General features: G+C 43.1%; 4 protein-coding genes across 10 annotated transcripts; 2 read left to right on the top strand and 2 right to left on the bottom strand.

Annotated features, from left to right (window-relative positions):
* Positions 1-279: 279 nt before the first annotated feature.
* On the bottom strand, positions 280-4,477 carry LOC120821362 (mitochondrial import receptor subunit TOM40B). 6 transcript variants are annotated; one of them, XR_013468375.1, is made up of 11 exons: positions 4,201-4,477; positions 2,903-3,102; positions 2,733-2,800; positions 2,556-2,648; positions 2,325-2,426; positions 2,119-2,224; positions 1,829-1,951; positions 1,633-1,709; positions 1,444-1,546; positions 921-1,353; positions 280-692 (listed from the first exon to the last, which is right to left on the bottom strand). XR_013468375.1 is itself a non-coding variant. In XM_040179811.2 (10 exons), the coding sequence occupies exons 1-10, from the start codon at positions 4,413-4,415 to the stop codon at positions 1,214-1,216; spliced, it is 1,227 nt and encodes a 408-aa protein (XP_040035745.2). In that variant the 5' UTR covers positions 4,416-4,477; the 3' UTR covers positions 280-1,213. The 6 variants fall into 6 exon arrangements, 3 of the variants coding, with proteins under 3 accessions (XP_040035745.2, XP_040035746.2, XP_040035747.2); XR_013468376.1 differs by lacking the exon at positions 4,201-4,477 and adding an exon at positions 3,545-3,889; XR_013468377.1 differs by lacking the exon at positions 4,201-4,477 and adding an exon at positions 3,541-3,888.
* Positions 4,478-5,475: 998 nt separating this feature from the next.
* On the top strand, positions 5,476-7,333 carry fdxacb1 (ferredoxin-fold anticodon binding domain containing 1). Its single transcript, XM_040179808.2, has 2 exons — positions 5,476-5,724; positions 5,811-7,333. The coding sequence occupies exons 1-2, from the start codon at positions 5,693-5,695 to the stop codon at positions 7,018-7,020; spliced, it is 1,242 nt and encodes a 413-aa protein (XP_040035742.2). The 5' UTR covers positions 5,476-5,692; the 3' UTR covers positions 7,021-7,333.
* A 260-nt stretch (positions 7,334-7,593) lies between these two features.
* alg9 (ALG9 alpha-1,2-mannosyltransferase) lies at positions 7,594-19,831 on the top strand. Its single transcript, XM_040179802.2, has 16 exons — positions 7,594-7,777; positions 8,921-9,056; positions 9,229-9,363; positions 9,678-9,748; positions 9,847-9,935; positions 10,236-10,371; positions 10,460-10,547; positions 11,290-11,395; positions 11,912-12,034; positions 12,278-12,432; positions 12,552-12,681; positions 12,785-12,932; positions 13,017-13,146; positions 13,233-13,363; positions 13,607-13,755; positions 17,773-19,831. The coding sequence occupies exons 1-15, from the start codon at positions 7,638-7,640 to the stop codon at positions 13,728-13,730; spliced, it is 1,842 nt and encodes a 613-aa protein (XP_040035736.1). The 5' UTR covers positions 7,594-7,637; the 3' UTR covers positions 13,731-13,755; positions 17,773-19,831.
* On the bottom strand, positions 15,445-18,724 carry layna (layilin a). Of its 2 annotated transcripts, XM_040179803.2 has the most exons (8): positions 18,407-18,724; positions 18,260-18,280; positions 17,856-18,153; positions 17,148-17,305; positions 17,021-17,065; positions 16,862-16,924; positions 16,674-16,770; positions 15,445-16,544 (listed from the first exon to the last, which is right to left on the bottom strand). In XM_040179803.2, the coding sequence occupies exons 1-8, from the start codon at positions 18,480-18,482 to the stop codon at positions 15,833-15,835; spliced, it is 1,470 nt and encodes a 489-aa protein (XP_040035737.1). In that variant the 5' UTR covers positions 18,483-18,724; the 3' UTR covers positions 15,445-15,832. The 2 variants fall into 2 exon arrangements, with proteins under 2 accessions (XP_040035737.1, XP_040035738.1); XM_040179804.2 differs by lacking the exon at positions 18,260-18,280 and having other exon boundaries at positions 15,453-16,544.
* Positions 19,832-20,255: the final 424 nt, after the last annotated feature.

Raw genomic sequence — 20,255 nt, 5'->3', positions numbered from 1 at the left:
TTGGATTCTATATATTTTAAATAATTGCAGAGGAAAACATCAGGCTCTATATTTTACTATAAACTATAATATGTAAGTAGGCTAAAAAACTCCTTTCTACGAGTAAAGAGTTATGTAGTAGTTTAGTCACTATGAGTGACTTCATTTTATAAATAGACATTTAACCAATTGATAATACTAAAATATTTATTCGTGGATCTTGGGTCGCAAAATGTTGATACATCTACAGTGCTGCAACGTATTCAATATTAATAGAGGGTAAAAAAAAACATACTATAATAGAAATAACATCTTTATTAAATCAAGTCCAAAAAGACACTCTCTTCCACAAGTCTCTATGTTTACATTACATGAGGTATAAATAATATTTATGCAACATTTCATTAAGTAGGACTGGAAATACCCAGAAGCAGTGCGAGTAGTGCAGGTTGCATACAGATCCTTCATCTATTCACATACAGTACAGTCCAGGCTCAGCAGTCCGTTCTCTAACATTAGAACATGGAGCGAGCATTTTCTCTTACAGGGAGCTTGTGGTTGTTTGTTCATGTGCAGTTTCTCACACAGTTTTATAAGCTGGCAAACAAAGGAGAATTACTTACTCATACACACAGTTTTGAGGATCACTCCGGCATTTGAGCAGGACTACATCCATTTTGCATTTCTGACGGCCGCATCTTTTTTAGATTTATCTAAAAAAAAAAAAAGTATTTGGACATTTGGAAAGTAACGTGAATTTGGGCATTGGTATTGCATGTCCTTAGGTTTCATGTTTCTAAAAGTATATTTATTTCTTTATAAAGTGGTCAGCAGGAGGTTCAGAGAGACAATAGTTATAGTTAATGGGGTAAAACATGAAAATGACAATTATTTTTCAGTATAGTCTATATTCTTTCCTTTCTTTAACACTACTTACTTACATTATAAAACCTTTTGTTTTTTTCCGTTTGCAGAACACAGCAGATCCCTTTCTGTGTCCATTGTCTAGCTTGGTTTTGGGAGGACAGAAACACATCTGTTTAGTCCAATCAGACAACATCACCTCCATTTTGAGAGGTAGCGTTAAAGCCCCAACGATCAGCTTCAACACCCAAACAATCCATGATACTCAGGTTGATCAAGTGTTATGTCCTGAACGATAGGGCCATTATGATGCCTCTGAAACAGGTCTCTGGATCGATGTCTTGACTCTCCAGCAGACTTTATTGGATCATTATCCCACGTTGATTCCGAGGCCAACTTGCAGCTTGTCACCTCTGTGATTTACAAAGGCGCCCATAATCAGGGTGGCAGGTAGCGGTGTCAGCCGCTTCTCCAACACGCCTCCTATTATGCACCGACTGTTTACCATGCCTGCATACACAAACACAGAAAGGTCCTCCTGTACTAGCTTTATTAATAGTTTTCATGACATTTGACTCAAAGTTGGAGAAAGAAATTTACCTCGAAAGACCATATTGGCCTCTGGGAGCTCCATCTGGTACCCAAATGAAGTCGTGGTCTCCTGTGTCCTGGTACTAGCCTCAAATTCCACCCCAACTTGGATCTGATGAACGCAAAAAACATGCATTTAAAAATTGGCAATGTGCATGGAAAGGCCATGTTTATACAGCGCTGTGTCTTCTGCTGTACCTGTTTGTTGGCTCGATGATAGTAGCTAGCATGGGCACCTCCTTTCCCAGCATTTAGTGTTGCCACCCAGTTGGGTCCTGTATGGAGAGCCAGAAAAAAGGCAAAATTCTGGTGCTTAGTCGAGTAAGAAAGATCAGGAAATGTCAGATAAATGGGGTGTCTAAAGAAAGTTCACAATAAAACACAAAACTCTCACTGGAGTACTGTCCAGCTAGAGTAAGAATTCCTCCTTCCTCTGCTCGGCCCCGATGGTAGACCAGCTCCCCTCCTAAAACCAGCCCAGAAGACACACTTTGAAGAAAGTGTGCCACAAGGATAACTGTCAAAGAGAAACACACAAATACATATTAGATTAGATAAACAACAAACATCCCAATTATGTATTTTGCTGCTGATGATCGTTGTGCTCTGTTGAAAAACAGTGACTGGTTGAAGTATTTCCTAATATCCGATGATGCTCTTATCAGCCCACCTGCCATTTCTTACCTGACTCTCTGGGGACATCAGGATTGGCTACTGTCACAGCAGCAGTAAAGTCGTTCCCTCTGTACTCAGTTTCAAACTGCCACGTTACGAACTGGGACTGCTGGGTCTAAAACACAATAAACGAAAGCCTTCAGACCAACGTTTAGTGTAAAGAGAGGTGCCATGTGCAGTGACAGTGTCTGATTATGAGAACATTAAAATCTCACCTGGAACACCGTCCTGGCTCGTACTCGCTCGTTGAGATGTAGCAGAGCGTGAGCATTCAGACTGCCAGAGGAGTCCATCTCCCCGATCAATGCTGGCGCATCCTAAAAATGAGGCAGAATCACTGTGAACTTCCCAAATAAAGGGAGGCGCTGTAGCTTCCTCCGTTTTCCAACGTCCTATGCAGCTAAGCAAAGTAACGACAAAGTAGTGGTAATATATGTATGCCCAACCTTGTCTTTGCTGTAGTCATCAGACTGCAGATGCTCCACGTGGAAACGATAGTACGAAGGACTGACAGCACTGAGGTGGAGAGTATGACTGACCTGGAAGAAAATATGCATATTGTGTTAGAACATTTAAGAAATGTCCACCCTTACTATCTTTAAACATTGTTTAATTGTAGTCACTTTGAAGAAGCTGCTCAGAGTTTTGTTGAGGATCATCTTGACTCCCTCAATCTGTTGAGGGAACACATCTGGGGAGACAAGTAGAAAAAACAGATCAGATCACTAATACTTCTACTACTCTCTGTGTGTCGTCTGCTGTGTGGACGGCGCTTCCTTTTAGCCGGGCGAACCTTTGCAGCTCCTGTGGAGAGAGTGAAAGCTGCCTGGGTTGGGCAGGCGGCCATCTCTCCGCTCCCAGCGTGGCGGACTGTCCCAGTGAGCGGGATGCGCGTCCCAGTGAGAAGGAGGGGGGTCCGGGGAGAAAGGCCAGTTTTGATGGCCCGGACTGGAAGACAAAGCCAGAACACTGCCCATGTGGGCACAACACTTCCTACATGATGCAAAGAGATAAAGGAGGGAATTACAATGATGCAAAGATCAGTTGTTTTTTCTTAACTGCAACCTGTTCCTGCACAAATTAAAGCCATATTATGCGCCACATGAAGAGAACACAGCTAGACCATTAACCAAGCCCTGAAGAACGATTCTTTGACAAATAGAGCAATACAATATAAATGTCTGTTATTGAAACACCTTGCACACACTCAGAAAGTGGTACAGAGGAAGCTAATGGCATAATGGATGCTATCCGAAATAAGACATTCAGACGTGTATCCTCAGATGTTGAGTTCTGGTTATTTTAATTGGTTACACTGCAACAATGATGTTTGATGGCTGTCCGCTGTGTTTGTGTGCAGGTGCAGCAGTTCCGTTAGCTAGCATAACCGTAGCATTGCAAAAACCACTAATGCGCTAGTTGTTCAACTACCTACTTCCGCTGTTATCAAGCGACGTTAAAATCCGGAGCGAAACGGAGAATCGCACATGAGAAGAACTGTCAGGTGGAATTTCCCATTGATAAACAACGCCGAGATAACTGTGGCTCGGATTTACTGATGCTGCGAATAGCCCACTCCTCCAGATGTGATGAGCCACCCTGCAAATACTTCCCTCTGCAAACACGATGGGAGTTGTGTAGTCAAATTACGCTAATAAATTCACATGTATAAAAATCTGAAAAGTAATATTATCTATACATTTTAACCGCCTAGTATTGAATTACAATAGCTAAGTGGGCTTGTTGAAATCTTCCTCAGGGAAACAACGCAACGTTCCTAGTTTTTTGTTTCCGGTCGGACTGTTATACCTGCGACACAGTGTTGAACGCAAACCGCTACAGGTGAGGCAGCGTTCATGTACCGCAGCGCCGAGGTAATAGAGGGTCAGCCTATTTGAGCTAACAGTACACGCGTTGTCATTTCTAAAGTTCAGCCGATGCCACTTTGGAGACAAGATACGGAATTAATTTACTAACACAGCGAACCGGACTAAAGCCGCTCATTGTCGCTTCCGTGCGCGTCTCTCTCAGCTCTATATGCAGCGGAGTAGTGTGCAACCTCCAGGTAACGCATCTTTTCTGTGTCCCAACCTCTTTTTCAGATGGACTGAGCATGTCTCCCTCGAGGTCCATATTGCTGGTGGGAGAGGGGAACTTCTCGTTTTCTGCCTCCTTGTCCTCGGAGACAGAGACCCGCGTAACGGCCACTTGCCCGCAGAGGCAAGAGGACGCACTGCGGCATGAAGGCGCAGCCGAAAACATCGAGATGATCCGGGACTCGGGTGGGTAGTTTGTCGGTGTTCCATTTCTACCGAGTTGTAATTTTTCTGGCACTTCTTGTACACTTGTGTGTGTTAATCATCAGGTGGGCTGGTGCTTTTCGAGGTGGACTGCACGAAGCTGCAGCAAAGTGCGCCTCTGCGGGGCTGTTTGTTTCACCGCGTGGTGTTTAACTTCCCTCACTGCGGGAGAAAGAGCGGGGTCAAGAAGAACAGAGAGCTGCTGAAAAAATTCTTTCTCAGGTAAAACGCCATTTATCATTCAACCCATTCACAGCGGCGTCTCTGGAATTTGGAAACCTCCCACTGGCGTTTTAAAACTTAAAAAAATATTGTCTTACACTTGGTTATTATTCTCCAAGTTAAAAACGTGCCAAACTACTTAGTAACTACACATTTCAAAAAGAAAAACTAGTTGTCATTCTTGGCATTTTTTTCTATATACTGACTGTAATCTAAATAGATAAATACCACTTCAGGGCTGGGGAATTTATGAATAACACAGTGATAGCAGATATCATCTTGGACTTTTTGGGGGATATCAGAATATTGTAAGATGGCTTTGCGTAAATATTTTGTAAAATGGTCACTGGCCAAGCCTACATAACAATATCAATAACAATGTTTTTCTTCCTAAATATAATCAATATAATTTCCTTCTATTGCCCAGCCCTGTATCTATTCTTGATTTTTGGAAGACCAGTTCCCTTTAAAATGTCTTGTGCGTTTTTACTCTACTTTTACCCAGTTCTGATTATGTTCTTACTTTTATAAACTTACAAAGTTCCCAATGTCTGTCTTGCGTGACGACGTACTGAATATCCTTTTTTTTTCTTCTATACCTCCAGTTGTGTGCAGCTGTTGTCTGAAGACGGGGAGGTCCATGTTTCCTTGTGCAATGGACAGGGTGGGACGCCAGCCGACCAACCGAAGCGAGAGTGGCACAACAGCTGGCAGGTGGCTGCCATGGCAGCAGAGGCACACCTCATCCTCAAGGATGTCCATCCTTTTGAAAAGGAGAAATACCAGAGCTATAAGTGCACTGGATACAGGTAAGGTGTGAAGGTGAGTGTGACAGGGTATGAATATGTAAAAGCCTTTTGCGTCCCTGGCTGTGTGTTTTGGTGCGTGATTGTGTGCAGACACTCTCTAATGGTTTGTTCCTTCTGTTGTGCAGGAGCCAGGATAAAGGCTTTCATGTGGAGAAAGGTTTACTTCACGTGTTTACTCGCAGCCTCCCCTACAGCCCCGCTGAGATACTAACGGTTGAGGAGGCTGTTGATGGGGACCAGGTTCTGTACAACATGCCAGCCGAGCTTAGTGATTGTGTATTCAGGTACAGTAACACAGAGACTCTTGTGCTGTTTGAGTCGCCAACACGACACAAAATGTTCTATAACCAGGCGTCTCTTCTTTCATCAGGGGATTTCTCTGCTCGGGTTCTGTCCACCCTGTCAGGTTGGTGCAAGATTTTCTTCTCAAAGGACTGGCGGAGAAGTGGTCTGTCTCCATGACGACAGAGACCGTTCCCTTCCTCCTCAAAGCCAAACAGCTGCAGGCGTTCGGCTGCGACGTTGACTCGGCAGACTGCTACTGGATCCACCTGCTTCAGAAAGACGTCATATCTGAAAATGATACCTCGACAGACAAAGAAAGAGACACACAAGAGACTCTGGCACGTCTCTCCTTGGATAAAGTGGACAGGGTGAGGAGTAAAGGAGCTGAGAGCCTACGCTCTGCATGCTTAATTGATATTGACCCTGAAGGGGAAAGTGGCCTTTATATGCTCCGTCCGTCACTGCTCTCCAAGATGGAGGAGCTTCTGACTAAAAAGGAAGCGTATGCAGCGCGGCACGGGGTGGACGAGAGAAATAATGAAAGCGTTGAGGTCGAAGGACATAAGAAGGACGGGCCTCTTGGGGGCCGTAACGGTGTCCCCAGCTTGTTTGGCATTAGCGGCCTAGTGTTTAAGAACGTGCCCGTCAACCTCTGGAATCTGCCGGCCTTTCATGAGCTCCTCCTCGGGGGGGTTTTCCCCTCGGCAAGTGAGCCAATCAGATTGATTGGGCAGAGGCTGGAAACTCTGCTGGCGCCCTACGGGGTCTCCTTAGTCACCGAACAGGGGGGTCTGCGTTTGACCGCACTGCAAAAGGGATTGGTTGGTAAAGTGTGTGCAGGCAATGCAGGTGACGGCATTAGCAGTGTCCGTGTCACCGTGTCCCTTAATCTGGACCTTCTCTCCGTGCTGTTGTTCTCGCTGCCCGACTGGCGGCTGCTGTGGTCCCACGACCCGCGCTTTCTACGGCAGTTTGAGCTGCGCCCGCCGCCAGGGAAACCTTTCCAACCGTTCTCCCTGTTCCCCGAGCACTTCAGCTTCGACATTAGCTTCTGGACAGGGCCGACGTGGGCTGAGAGGAAGTTCCACGCCGCGATCCGAGAGGCCAGTCACGGGACCGTGGAGCAAGTCAAACTCGTGGACACGTTCTCACATCCTGACCTCAGCCAGACCAGTTACTGCTACAGACTCATCTACCACTCAAACACACATGCTCTGTCACACACACAAGCTCTGCAGTTTCATAAAGACCTAGAAACCTTTCTTACCTCTCGGTTGCAAGTCACTATCAGGTAGTGACATTTTAATCTTAAAGAGGATCTGAGGCTCTTTTTGTCTGTTTGTACGTACTGCGCACTTCATAAGCATATAGATTGTGGAACAGTGTCTACAGTGGTTGGTGCATTGTGCGCTGTAGTTTTCCATTGAACAGGTGTTTCTCTGCATCTGTGATTAACGTATCATTCAATAAATATGTTATCAGAATTATCTTAATTGGAAAGGTATGAGATCACAAACCACGTTTTCTGGTTGGTGCTTTCTGTAAATTGCATAATGTTGTTTTTGTTCATGTTTTAATTCGTAAATTAAACTATAACAGTTAAACTAATGTGGTTAAGTAATAAGTTCAATATTTTATTCTAGACGATAGTAAAGAAGAATTACAGTTTCCATCGGATATTTAGTAATAGTAGTATTAGTATCTGGAAATTGCCATACTCCTCTTTGATGTTTTGTTTGATCATTTTGGGGAACTAGTAGTCCATACGTTATTTACAAGTAACAACAATGCATATGTATTATTTATATATTACCTATATAGAAATAGACTTGAGAGCTCTCGTAAAAGCTGTCAATAACCGGACGGCGCCGAAAATGAACGAGCCACGAATCGGGAGCACTCATCGGAAAACATGGCGGCCAAAACGCTTCGGCAGCGAACCCGGCGAGGCAGCAGACAAGATGCGAGCAACGTGAACGTCCCCGCCGAACCTCGGCCACCGAAGGAGGAGAAAGGCGGTGATGACGGTAAAACCACGGAGGCCCGGCAAGAGTGAGTACGAGCTGGCAGCGGAGACGCTGCATCCATCGGTGCAGAGAGCTCCATCCCGCCGGTCTGACGGCTAGCTAGCTTCCGCTGCTCGGGCTGTCAAAGTAGCTAGCTAGCACGTTGAGCAAGTCCGGATGACTGCAACAATACCATGCAACGGTGGAAAACGTCCCCCTTAACAGCACATGGGTTAATGTCTTCACAGGACCTCTGAGTGCGTTGGCTGTTGCTGGCTGCGTGTTTTATCAGAGCAACGTTACGCGATCGGGTCACCTGGTCCACTTCATTCATTCCCCCCTGCTGTCCGTAACACTGCCACCTACTAAAGATCCACCAGCGGCGACACACGTGCACTTTGAATCAGGGATTGTTGTCATTGATACGTTGCTCAAGTCCCTTGAATTAAATTGCACGGGGTGTGAGATGACGTGGCATTAGAAAGCTCTGTAGCATAGCAACAACCGAGCTAACGTTAACTGGATGCTGGATGTAAACATGAGGAAGCAGGTTATCAGTGTTACTGGTAATACTTATGAATTGTCGTAAATACTTCACCTACTACTAACTATGAACAGACACAAAACTATCCATATCAGGGAGGTGATTATAATGGGCATTGATATAAAGTCATATTTTAATGATTGTTATTTGGATTTCTAAAAATGTAAATCTTTAGCAATCTGCTAATTGTAAACACACTACAACTTGGATTAAGGATTCATAACATTTGCTAAATGTTGTATGTTCTCATGCGCTAAAACACGTATGAAAACCACTATTGGAACAGAAAAATATGACATATAGAATTAAATATGAAGGAGATACATTTAGAAAAAAATATAATTCAAATTCTTAGTCTTAACAGGACAGAGCCACAAGCTTAAAACTGACAAATACACTATTAATAGCAAAAAACTGGAACTTGCTTGGTAGTGGAGTAGGTGCCACTGTATAATGTAACTATACATCTACATGCTCATCAGGTTTCTTCATGCTAATTAGACTGTTTAAAATTAAGTACTATTTAAGTACATTGTGGTACATTTCACATGTTCTAGTGCATCTTTGTAATAGCTCATATATTTGTATTAGTACACAATAATTGCAAATTGGTGTGTTTTTTCTTTTTTAAATTGCATTCTATAGGTCAGTGAGTCGTGGGGGGCAGGTATGGGCTCCAGAAGGTTCGACAGCATTTAAATGCCTGCTCTCTGCACGTTTTTGTGCGGCTTTGCTCAGCAACATCTCAGACTGTGATGAGACCTTCAACTACTGGGAGCCTGTGAGTACTGCTCACCGTTCATCAGAAATCCTAAATTGTCATTTTCTGTCCCTTGCAAAGATGATCTTAAATCGATGTCAGAATATATTTATTGTTGCACCAAGATACTACTTTAACTTTAACTTTAATTTGTTAACCGTTAATTTAATTATTGTGGTGACTGTTTTGACAGATGCACTACCTGCTCTACGGTACCGGGATGCAAACATGGGAATATTCTCCATTGTACGCCATCAGGTCGTACGCTTACTTATGGTTACACGCTCTTCCTGCTTGTTTGCATGCCCACGTTCTACAGACAAACAAGGTATTTATTCTGAACTTGATTTCACATGAACATTTGTTGATATTTTAAATGACTTCAGCTAAGGGACAACACAATCACCTACTTTGTTCTCTTCTGAAGTAAGAGGACTTTTTTTTTAGATTTCAAACAAAAGACAAACGTGTTCTCTGTTTGTAGGAACATAATTTATATTGGAAATCATTTACACACCTGTACCTATTAAAAAAAATATATATATATATTTATTCATCCTTCATTAAAAATACACATAAAATCACACATACACACACACACGTTTGCAGAATTTACAGAATTGTGTGATGATTGTGTTGCAGGTGTTGGTGTTCTACTTTGTGCGATGTGTTTTAGCATTCTCCTGCTGTGTCTGCGAACTCTACTTCTACAAGTGAGTTTACCATCCTCTTCAATGCAAGTAGGCATCCTAAGTGCTTCGGTCTACGCATTTAGCAGTTTAACCATATGGTTTGTTTGTGTGTGACACAGGGCTGTTTGTAAGAAGTTTGGTTTGCATGTAGGCCGTCTAATGTTGGCATTCCTTGTCCTGAGCACAGGAATGTTCTGCTCGTCTGCAGGTTGGTTGGATTTAGTTACTTTTCTTAATCCCGTTCCTATGCAAATGTATCTTTTCACCTTTGTCTCTGCCCTCTGTTGTTTTTACATCTATCTTTTTTGAGTAACTTACCACGGAACCAAATATTTCTCAGCTTTTTTATTTCTAAAATCTGCACACTGGATATTTTTTCACTGTATGCCCCTGTCTCTGTCAAGGTCGAAAGAATAAGGTTTTGCAGAGCTAACAAATTGTCAATCACAGGTTATTTTTGCTGATAAATGTTTGTGCACCATCCTCCCCTTTGATACTTGCTCCTCAGCTTTCCTGCCCTCCTCGTTCTGCATGTACACAACGCTGGTTGCCATGACGGGGTGGTTTCAGGACTCCACGCCGTTGGCCATCATGGGTGTGGCTGCTGGCGCCGTCGTTGGATGGCCGTTCTCTGTTCTTGTCGGGTAACTAAAATACCTGTTTCCATCAGATAGACATGGCAATAACAAAATGTGTTATTCTTACGACAGCTTTCATCCATTTCATTTTCAGGATTCCCATCGCTTTTGACTTGCTGATGTTAAAAAGGCAGTGGAAAAGTTTCATCACCTGGTCAGCTGTGGCTCTGCTTGTGCTGCTGGTGAGAATTATTTTCTTAAATACAGATAAAACCAACAAAGGTTTAATTGTGCCTATCACAGCACAAGGTGTATACTAATTTCCCTGCCATGTCACGGCTGCAGTGTGTGACATGACATTGGTTGAGCACAGAAAATTCAGATTTTCTCTTTTTATATGTGTTGTACAGAATATAATGTATTACAATACGGGTAGATTAAATCCAGCGTTCTGATTGGTTGAGATTGAGTCACGGGGTGTGCATTATTCAGCCATAATGTACAGTACCTGTTCACATCGACCCAAGCGTTCCATATCACTGCACACTTAAAGTAACAGTTTAGATTTTGCGCAACCGTTCAGTTTTTAGCTCGGTGGCAATCCCTGAATTAATCCCAGAAATCCCAGAAATCGGTGGGTTTCGGGCTTTCGCAACCGGACAATTAAGGCGAACGTCACGAGGGATGTGAATGAATGAGATGGTGCTAGATCTTGCAAGGAGACTCGATGCTGTTTACATGCACTTTGCTGCGTGTCGGGCCTAACTACACCACCGAACTGTTTCATTATTGGACGATAAAGTACAGCCTCTCGTACCTTATTGCCAAAATATAACATAGGTATTGCCATGGTAAATATGTTCATTTTGTATAGTTTTGTTTGTAACAATTCCCAAATTATGTAATACAATGTTTATATTGCAAAAGCTAAATGTAGATGGGGACATTCACTTTCCCTCTGTCTGCCGTTTTTGTCTTTCTCAGGTACCCCTTGTGGCAGTAGACTCTTTCTTTTATGGAAAACTGGTCATCGCTCCACTTAATATTCTACTTTATAATGTCTTTACACCACATGGACCTGACCTGTATGGTAATATACAAGCTCACACATCATTAATGTATCATTTTTTTATTGTGTTAGCAAAAAATGGAATTCTGACCTGATATTTCCCATTCTGGAAAGCATGCTTTACGACAAAAGTCGTTTTCAGTGTCTAATTCAGCATCCTACACAACCGGTTTGGTGCTGCAGAACAAAGAGGCTGCATTTTATTAACCATCTCAATTCAGGGATTTTCGTAACAGCAATTTCTTGACTGATTTGGTATATTGATTTAATGACAGAATGGAGCAAAGGAAAGCATGGACAATTTAAAGCTGCACTTTTTTCAGTTAACCCTAGATGGCATTAAATCATTATCACAAGTAAAACAGACCCATGAAAAGATTTGGCAATGTGTTGTAAATGACAAAATGTTTAACCATCCACCTCTGTGGATTTCCAATTCAAGTAACTTGCATAACTTGCTATAACTATAAGGTGTCTTGATTTGTACATGCTTGTTCATGTGCTGAGGTCACATATTTTGTGTTGTTACGTTTTCAGGTACAGAGCCGTGGCATTTCTACTTTGCCAATGGGGTCCTGAACTTCAACCTGGTGTTTGCTTTGGCACTTTTGTCTCTGCCACTCACCGCTCTCATGGAGACACTGTTACACAGGTTCAATGGTGAGGACAGAAACGCTACAGCAGAACCACATTTATACAATGTTATGTACACATAATGACAAGTGGTGCGGTAATGACTATTTAATTAACTGTTACTATAAGAAAACAATCTACTACTGGCTATGTACCAGAGTCCTGCTCAGTCATTGCATCTTAACCAATAAATAATTAAATAGTTAATCTTGACTGTTGGCGAATATTCAAAGTTGATTAACCGTGCTTGTGCACACGTGTTTCCTGCAGTGCAGAACCTGGGCCGCCCATACTGGCTGACACTGTCTCCCATGTATCTGTGGATGTTGGTTTTCTTCACCAGACCTCATAAAGAGGAGCGTTTCCTCTTTCCCATCTACCCTCTCATATGCCTCAGTGCGGCTGTAGCCCTCTCTTCTCTACAGGTGAGTTTTGAGATTTTTGCTTTTTGGTAGTCCTTATTCATGGGCTTCACTTCTGTTAAACCCCCATTGGGCTATGTGAAAAAAATGTTTTGTTATTGATTGGTTTATATTTCTTGCAGAAATGTTACCACTTCCTGTTCCAGCGGCACCGACTGGAGCACTACACGGTCTCCTCCAACTGGTTGGCTCTGAGCGCAGTCGTGGTCTTCTCAGCACTGTCACTTTCTCGCTCTGTCGCCCTCTTCAAAGGTGTGTGTGTGTGTGTGTGTGTGCGCGCACAGACACCACTCTGTCAAGCAACAAAAGCAAGCCATTCAAGATAATATATCTTTTTTTTCCCTTTTGTCTTTAGGGTACCACGCCCCTCTGGACCTGTACCCAGAGTTCCATCGCATCGCCAAGGATCCGACTCTCCACTCGGTCCCTGAAGGCCGGCCTGTTAGTGTGTGTGTGGGAAAAGAGTGGCACCGCTTCCCAAGCAGCTTCCTGCTACCGCACAAGTGAGTCTCCGGGTCTCAGTCCGAAAAAAGTATGGGACGTTGTTGTTTTCCAGGTTGCTGATGGTTTCTCTTCCCCGTCGGCAGCTGGCAACTGCACTTCATTCAGTCTGAGTTTAAAGGGCAGCTGCCACAGCCATATGCGCCTGGTCCTCTGGCCACACAGATCATCCCATCTAATATGAACGACCAGAACCTGGAGGAACCAACCAGATACGTGAGTGACGCGCTTGTGTGTCGACAGGTGGACACAGTATTTACTAGTAGTTGTAGTTTTAATTGGGAAATGTCTTCCATGGGCAGATGGATTTACGGCAGTGCCACTACGTAGTGGACCTGGATACAGAAGAAGAGACGCCACTGGAGCCACGTTATTCAGCCAACAAAGAGGAGTGGAACATTATCGCCTTTAAGCCTTTCCTCCAAGCCTCAAGGTGATTTTTCATACAGAACAATTTCGAGAAAAATAAACATGTGTCCTGAATTTTCAGAAGATTGTAAAAATGTTAATCCTTACATTGAAAAGAGTTTAATGTATATGCAGCTTTCAAAAAGACAAGAGTGGAGAGTATCTTGTTAACATCTTAAACATTAGGCAGAATGTTTGAGCAGATTACTTAAAATGAACTGTCCGAGAGACTGATGCAGTTTCTGAACAAAAACAATTTGTCTCTCAGGTCATCTCCTCTCTTCAGAGCGCTCTACATCCCGTTTATGTCAGACCAGCATACCACCTACAGGCGCTACGTCATACTGAAACCACGGAAGCAAAAGCAGCCTCGTAAGCGGACTCATGGCTGACCGTTGAACCTCGACCTGCCCTCAGGTACAAAACAACAACGACAACGGAATCCTATTTGTTTACGCGCAATGTTTTAGACTTGAATGTGTTTCCAAGTGTACGACTCATCTGAAGAAATCTGACCCTTTTCTAAGGACATTACGCCTGCCTTTGGGCTCATGAAAAAATGAGACTATGTTGTGTGTGTGTGTGAGAGAATGGGTTTTACATGTATTTAGACGAGCCATTACACACAAATAGTGAGTGTTTTATTTTCATACTTCCTTTTGAAAATGTGTCCTGAATGGAAGTATTTTTCTGAATGATGAGTTTAACAAATCTTGTGTTTGCTTGTCTGCACCTGAACAGTATCTTATCGTGTGCTCTGTGTGAGTGCAGGTATACGGGAGCGCGGGTGTGTTAATAATTAAACGTGGAATGTTGACAAATAAAAACATGCTTGACTAGTAATGCAACCTTCCTTTTTATTTTACTGGAACAGAAAAATCTCTTCACCACAAGCAGATTCAATTTTATTTGAAGATGTAACAAACATACAAACCACTCTCACTTACAGGAGAGACGTCAAGACATTACACATTCTGAATAGGTAATAATAATAATGATGCTATATTGTATCATTCTCTTTGGTGTCATGCCATTGTTGTGTACAGGCTGCAGGCACGCAAAGACACAGAATCAGACACATTTCCACTCGACCGCAGAAAGAACGTCATAATAATTGGAACAGTGGAATTTTAAATAAGTTTCTGAATATCTTACCATTTTTAAGGTCTTGTGAAAACATACTTGAGTACTCACAAAATAGTCAACACCGACTCCCTCAAGCGCTACTGTGTGTTTTGTCTGTTTGAGGCGGCCTGTTTATATCAGGTAAACTTTGAGTGGGATTTGAACAGTATTTTCAGGCACAGCGGATTTAAGGTTCAAGGACATCAATAGTTAACTTGGCAGGCAGGGGCAGCGTGACAAGGACATGCAAACAGCCCGCTACAGAGCGCCACTCATCAGTCCGTTTTGTGATAAGCGCAGTTCGAGCAAAAAAACATAGACCGAAAAGGTTGGCGCCTGGAAAGGTTCAGGTAAATTATTATAGCCTTGAGACAGAGACCGGTAGAGTTAAAAGACTACTCTAATAACTTCACTTTGTATTAGACAATATCACACGAAGACCCTACTGATATCAATGCAGTAGATATTATTTTATTTTTCCACCTCCACTTTTCACACGTGGGGCCTTCGTTGCAAACCATGTATCTCGGAGCGCCGTGCGAGGAACGGAGGTGAGGAACGGCTACATATGTCCGATAAGATCTTTTCTTTGCAACTCAACGCCTCCAACAGGCAACATTGACTCAAGCGACGTCATTTGATGTGTCTGTTGCCTTTGGTGCTACCGAAGGCTTTGTACAACTTGTTTCCCCAAGGCCGATGCCATTGATATTTAATGTCCAATCCAAGTGTTGATTGGGGTCGTCGTGGTGCAGGGGTTAGAGAAGGTGTGCTGGGAAGCACAAGGTTGGTGGTTCGATTCCAGGGTGCCCCTTGTTCCATGTCGAAGTGTCCCTGAGCAAGACACCTAACCCCTAATTGCTCCCCGGGCAAAAATGTGAAAAAAGCCATGGGTTTAAAGTGTAATGTAAGTCGCTTTGGATAAAAGCGTCTGCTAAATGACACGTAATGTAATGTAACGTAATGATTGACCTCCACAATACAGCAGCGGGGGAATAGACTTTGGTTTGAAGTGGTGTCTGAACTGTTGTCCAGAAACTGTTCGCCCAACAATGTGAAGGCCCTTCTTCAGTCCAGTCACCTCCATTTAATTGGGTTGTAGGTAGAAATCAGACAAAATGTGAGTAATTCAAACCCCAAACTATCAGCATGGCTTCACATGAATAAAGATAATTGGAGATCCTTGAACATGAGCTACATGCGTTGATTTCTTTTTTTATAACTTATGGGGAGTGATTTTCTAATGTTAAGATCATGTTCTAACTGTTCTATATGTAAGAAATAATTGACGTACGTGCAGAGTTCTGTTGTCCCCGTCCACAATCACACGTACACTTCTGTGTACAGAACGAAGGAGCTGGTCAAAGGATCAGTAGTTTTCTCTGTTGATCCAGTCTTGTTCGTTGAAGTATCTCCTTCCGATGTCGACCTGCAGTCCGGTTCTGCAGAAATCCAGATTAGCCTGGTAGGATTTCCGGTTTCCATAAGTTCCGAGGTTGGTCTGGTAAGCGTCTTCTTTACCGTTGGTGATGTACGTCTGGTAGAGGTCGGCTTTCACCGTGTGACTTTCAGGCCTGGCTTTTTGATCAAAGAGGTCACTCCCTCCTCTGACGCCGCCATCGTACAACCCGTGGTCGGCGTACAAACCGCTGCCGTAATGCTCACTCTTTGTCGTACGGCGGCCTAGACTCCTGTCGTAAAACTCCCCGTGCCCGCTGCCGCACAGACTGCCGGCATTCAAGTCCCTCTTTCCAGAGCGGCCCAGGCTGGTGTTATAGAAGTCACGGGTGGCACGGCGCCCGAGGCTGAGGTCGTTGAGGTCAAAGTTGAGGAAGCCGCTCTCTGTGCTGGCGAGGGTCACGAAGCCGCTCTCGGTGTCGCGACCGCCCAGGTTGTCGTAGTCACCGGTCGGAGTGTCGGGGGAAGAGCACAGAAAAGAGGTGTTCTTGGTCTGCGGGCGAGCTGAGAGCAGATCGTCGTCCTTCTGGGAGTGAATGACTTTGTAGACGTCATCTGGAGCCGCGTCGGGGCAAAGGCCCGGTTCTGTCTGGCACACTTCGGATTTCTGTTGTTTCCTGCTTCTGTCTCACACGCAGAAGAAAAGCGCACGAAATGTGTTCGACAACCGTACAAATGTTAGAATAAGCATTGTGATTAACTGGTGAACCATATCCATGTTTTTTGTGATCAACATCGTTTAAGATGCTCACCGTCTGGCTAGCAGTTTGAAGCAGCAGACTCCAATCGCTGTCAGTAACAGCAGTATCAGGGGAATGGTGGGAATGATGATGTAAATCAAGTTAAGCGCTTGAAGAGACAACAGACAAGGAGATCCACATTTAGTGACTGTCAACTTGGTATCTGCATGAAGTGTATACTAGGATTAATCTTGCTCCACCTGTATTCCTGTCCTGGTTGTGGTCAATCGGATTCCACGGCAGGGCGGATGAAGGGGAAACATCTGGAAAGAGAAGCATTGTACATACAGTGTATATTGATCACACTGTTTCTCAAAGTATCCACATTCTACTCTGCGTCGTATTTTGTGGCATTTTACTTGTTTGAGTGGAGTTGGGAGAAGGGGACGGTTCCAGTGGCCTCTCTGGGTAGAAAAATCAATCCCAATCAGCAATATTAATATATTTTCAAATTAAAGGCACATTGAAATACTGTGTCTGCATTACCTGCAGTGTATTTGCAGATGAAGTTGTTCTTGGTTTCACAGTTGTCGTCGTTCCACTGGAACATGTAGAGTCCTCCCAGACCGGGAGGAGCCGACGGTTGGTGATACATTACCACACACACCTCATAGCCGCATGATGGCTCGTCCCAATGCCATTTCCTATAACAAACACACACATATGTACAACGCACAAGTACCGCATCACTTTTTCTGAAAGAAGTCTTTTCAAAAGTCAAGTTAACTAAAGGTTAAAAAAACCTGATTGCTATTTATTGGACGGTGCTTGTGTTCCTTCGAGGTATTCGGACGCATCGGCCTACACTAGTTTGTTATCTGTGCATATGCTGGCCAACAAGTGATAGGAAACCGCAGCACAGAAATTTAAAAATAAGTTATAGCTCATTTGGAATTCGTAAAGACAGTATCATAATCCTTCATTGATGTTTGTTTTGAAGATTGAAAAAAAACAATTAATAGGATTGTTTTTGAACAGAATCATATTATTTTTTGATCAACTTTTATCTTTTTTTGCCTCTCAAAAAAAATAAAAATAAATAAATATATATATATATATATATATATATATATATATTTTAGCTTTTTTCTATATATTTTTTTTTTTTCAGACACCAACGATTCTATTCAATATTTCACTTCATGGACCTAAAATGAACGTTGGACCCATCGATCCTCTAGACGTCCCACCCACCTAAATGTGGACTTGCTGCCGTCCAGCCAGTAGTACTGTGAGGAGCAGTCTGAGCTGCTTTCTTCGTCTCCGTGGTTACGGCGGAGGCCGATCCAGAAGTCTCCATCAGTGGGACGGAGCTCTGTGATGAGCTGCTCTATGATCTTCTGCTCGGAGGCCGACTCCACGCTCAGCAGCTGCCCCCCGTCCCGTCTGCAGGCGAGTTCTGCCTCAACGAAGTTCAGCCGCCGCCGCAGCTCAGAGAAATAAGCCAGCTTGTAACATGGCCTTCCTTTTCCCGCCTTGCACACACGCTGACCTGCACCCACACAAAAAAAAACATTCTGCACCCAATGGAGATGGAGTTTGTCGTGGAAGCCTTTAATACTGAAAGGTTTTTATTTTAAAAGAAGTCGGTTGCCTACCTCTGGCTTCGAATATGTCCGCTTCCACATAAAACATCAAGCATAAAGTTGGGAAGGCAAGACATGGAGGAACCCCAGATGGATGCACAAATGAGACAAAAGTGAATTTCTATGAGCTGTTTTGTGTTTTTTGTGTGTTCAGCTTACCTGTGATGAGGCTTGTGGCTGCAGACGGATCAAAACATAAAAGCAGGAGGGGGCAGAAGATTGTCAGCAGGTCCATCTTTGTCGGCTGTTCACCATCACCTTTTGTATTTTAGTTTAGTCTTTTCCATTCCGCTGTCTGCTGTATCTTTGGGTGGAAGAAAATTCCCTAAAAAGGATGAAATTCAAAGGCAAAGCTAAAAAGGGGCTAAAGAGGCAGGTCTTCTGCTGTATGTGCTGAAAAAGAGAGCATGTGAGACAGGAGGAGGCGCAGGAAGAGGAGGAGAAAAGACTGCGTGTTTTGGAGGGGGGCTGTAATCTGTTAAGAGCAGATTTAATGATTGGGAGAAGAGGCTGCATCGATTGCAAGACATCTAATCACGCAAGTGCTTCTCGTCGTAAACGCTGACAAGCGGCAGATTTTGCTGTCTCCTTTGTTACTTAAGCTTTGGGTATATCATTACAAAAGTGTTACATGAAAATGATCTGTGGTAACTCGATCAGCGCTCACTTATTGTGTTTGAGTAAAAACAACGGATCATGGAGGTGGGATAATACTGTTATTATATTATTATTATTATTATTAAGTTTCTCTTCTAAAAGATAAGAGTATTGGGATTTAGTTTTGACTGTTATTGTTTCAAATGATACCGAATACTGATTGGTGGAGATGTGCACTCAATACATCGTCCCATTTTTCCAGTAGAGCCGTGCCCACTTTAAATCAGTGAAAAGATCAGAGGTAAAAACCAAATACAAGCAATCTGTCTTTAAAAAGATCGAAAAAAATTGTGTTATTTGTGTTGCTGATGGTTAACAAACAATATTTCAAAGCCTTTAGTCTAAAATTAAGGATAAACACATTCACAACAGAAAATTAGACATGTCCCTGATGGTTTCCCACCATTATTAAGAGTTATTTTATAATTTACCACTCTCAAGCTAAAGTAAGCAGTTGGTTAGCTTTGCACAAAATGTCACAAGCTCTGTCCTTATTTCACTTTACTTCTGACAGTCACTAACTCTCGTGTCCTTACAGGTCATGTTACCTTAATCTGATCTGCATTCAACTCATCATCCCCAGCTGAGCCATTTCCTCACCTGGGAATCCTCGCCAGCCACCTTGTTTCCACCCACATTCCAAAACCTTTTGGTTGTTTAGTAATCCAGTCGTCAATTACCTGTTTAGTCTGCTTAGAATTTACTTCATTTCGGACTGATGGTGGACGGAGCCAGTTTGTTTCCATCGGATTCATTTCTTTATTTTTGGCTAATTTAGCCAGCTGCCGGTTGTTTATTAAGTGATATCAATCTTTGCACCAACTCCCGTAAGATTGCAGAAACCTTATTAACCAACAGTTTGAGCTTTTTTGTTAAGATTGTTAAATTAAGAACAAGTGAATACAAAAAATGTGAAATCACAAGAAACTTGGCTCGTACAAATGGTTAATTATCCAATCGATTATGTGACAGTACGGATTACTACCAGGGGAGCTTTCTGTCAACATAATGCCTGAATTATAATTTCATATTCAAGCATCAGGATCAGCAGGAGTGCATTCGAGCGAGACACACTTTTCTGATAACAAATGGGGGTAAAGTGTGTGCGTATGCGGTTCTTAATGGTAGTAATTTTAAAAAATGGGCCATGAGGTTGATTTAGGGCTTGCAGAGAGACACATCAGCCATAGTTTAAACAGAAGGATGCTTCATCAGGAACATGCTGTGTGTGCTGGTGTTGGAATCAGGAATCAGGGTGAGTGGGTGGAGGCAGGGATGGGCAAAAATACATGAAAATGTATCTTGATACAAAATACTGGTGCAAGTGTTTTTCCTTAAAACAAAGGAAATA

Source organism: Gasterosteus aculeatus, chromosome 7 (assembly GCF_964276395.1).
Source record: "Gasterosteus aculeatus chromosome 7, fGasAcu3.hap1.1, whole genome shotgun sequence".
Lineage (NCBI taxonomy): Eukaryota > Metazoa > Chordata > Actinopteri > Perciformes > Gasterosteidae > Gasterosteus > Gasterosteus aculeatus.
This window is presented reverse-complemented; position numbering and strand designations above follow the sequence as displayed.

Bases quoted from the DNA above. Each gene is read 5' to 3' on its own strand.
- alg9 (XM_040179802.2), top strand. From the start codon at position 7,638: ATGGCGGCCAAAACGCTTCGGCAGCGAACCCGGCGAGGCAGCAGACAA. The intron at 9,057-9,228 runs GTGAGTACTGCT...CTGTTTTGACAG, and splicing joins CCTTCAACTACTGGGAGCCT to ATGCACTACCTGCTCTACGG. The intron at 9,936-10,235 runs GTTGGTTGGATT...CTTGCTCCTCAG, and splicing joins AATGTTCTGCTCGTCTGCAG to CTTTCCTGCCCTCCTCGTTC.
- layna (XM_040179803.2), bottom strand. From the start codon at position 18,482: ATGGACCTGCTGACAATCTTCTGCCCCCTCCTGCTTTTATGTTTTGAT. The intron at 16,925-17,020 runs GTAAAATGCCAC...TTCTCTTTCCAG, and splicing joins TCCCAACTCCACTCAAACAA to ATGTTTCCCCTTCATCCGCC. The intron at 16,771-16,861 runs GTGGAGCAAGAT...TGTCTCTTCAAG, and splicing joins CAACCAGGACAGGAATACAG to CGCTTAACTTGATTTACATC.
- fdxacb1 (XM_040179808.2), top strand. From the start codon at position 5,693: ATGCCAGCCGAGCTTAGTGATTGTGTATTCAG. The intron at 5,725-5,810 runs GTACAGTAACAC...TTCTTTCATCAG, and splicing joins CTTAGTGATTGTGTATTCAG to GGGATTTCTCTGCTCGGGTT.
- LOC120821362 (XM_040179811.2), bottom strand. From the start codon at position 4,415: ATGGAACACCGACAAACTACCCACCCGAGTCCCGGATCATCTCGATGT. The intron at 3,103-4,200 runs GTTGGGACACAG...TGCATCATGTAG, and splicing joins TCAGTCCATCTGAAAAAGAG to GAAGTGTTGTGCCCACATGG. The intron at 1,547-1,632 runs GTACAGCAGAAG...TGCGTTCATCAG, and splicing joins ATCATCGAGCCAACAAACAG to ATCCAAGTTGGGGTGGAATT.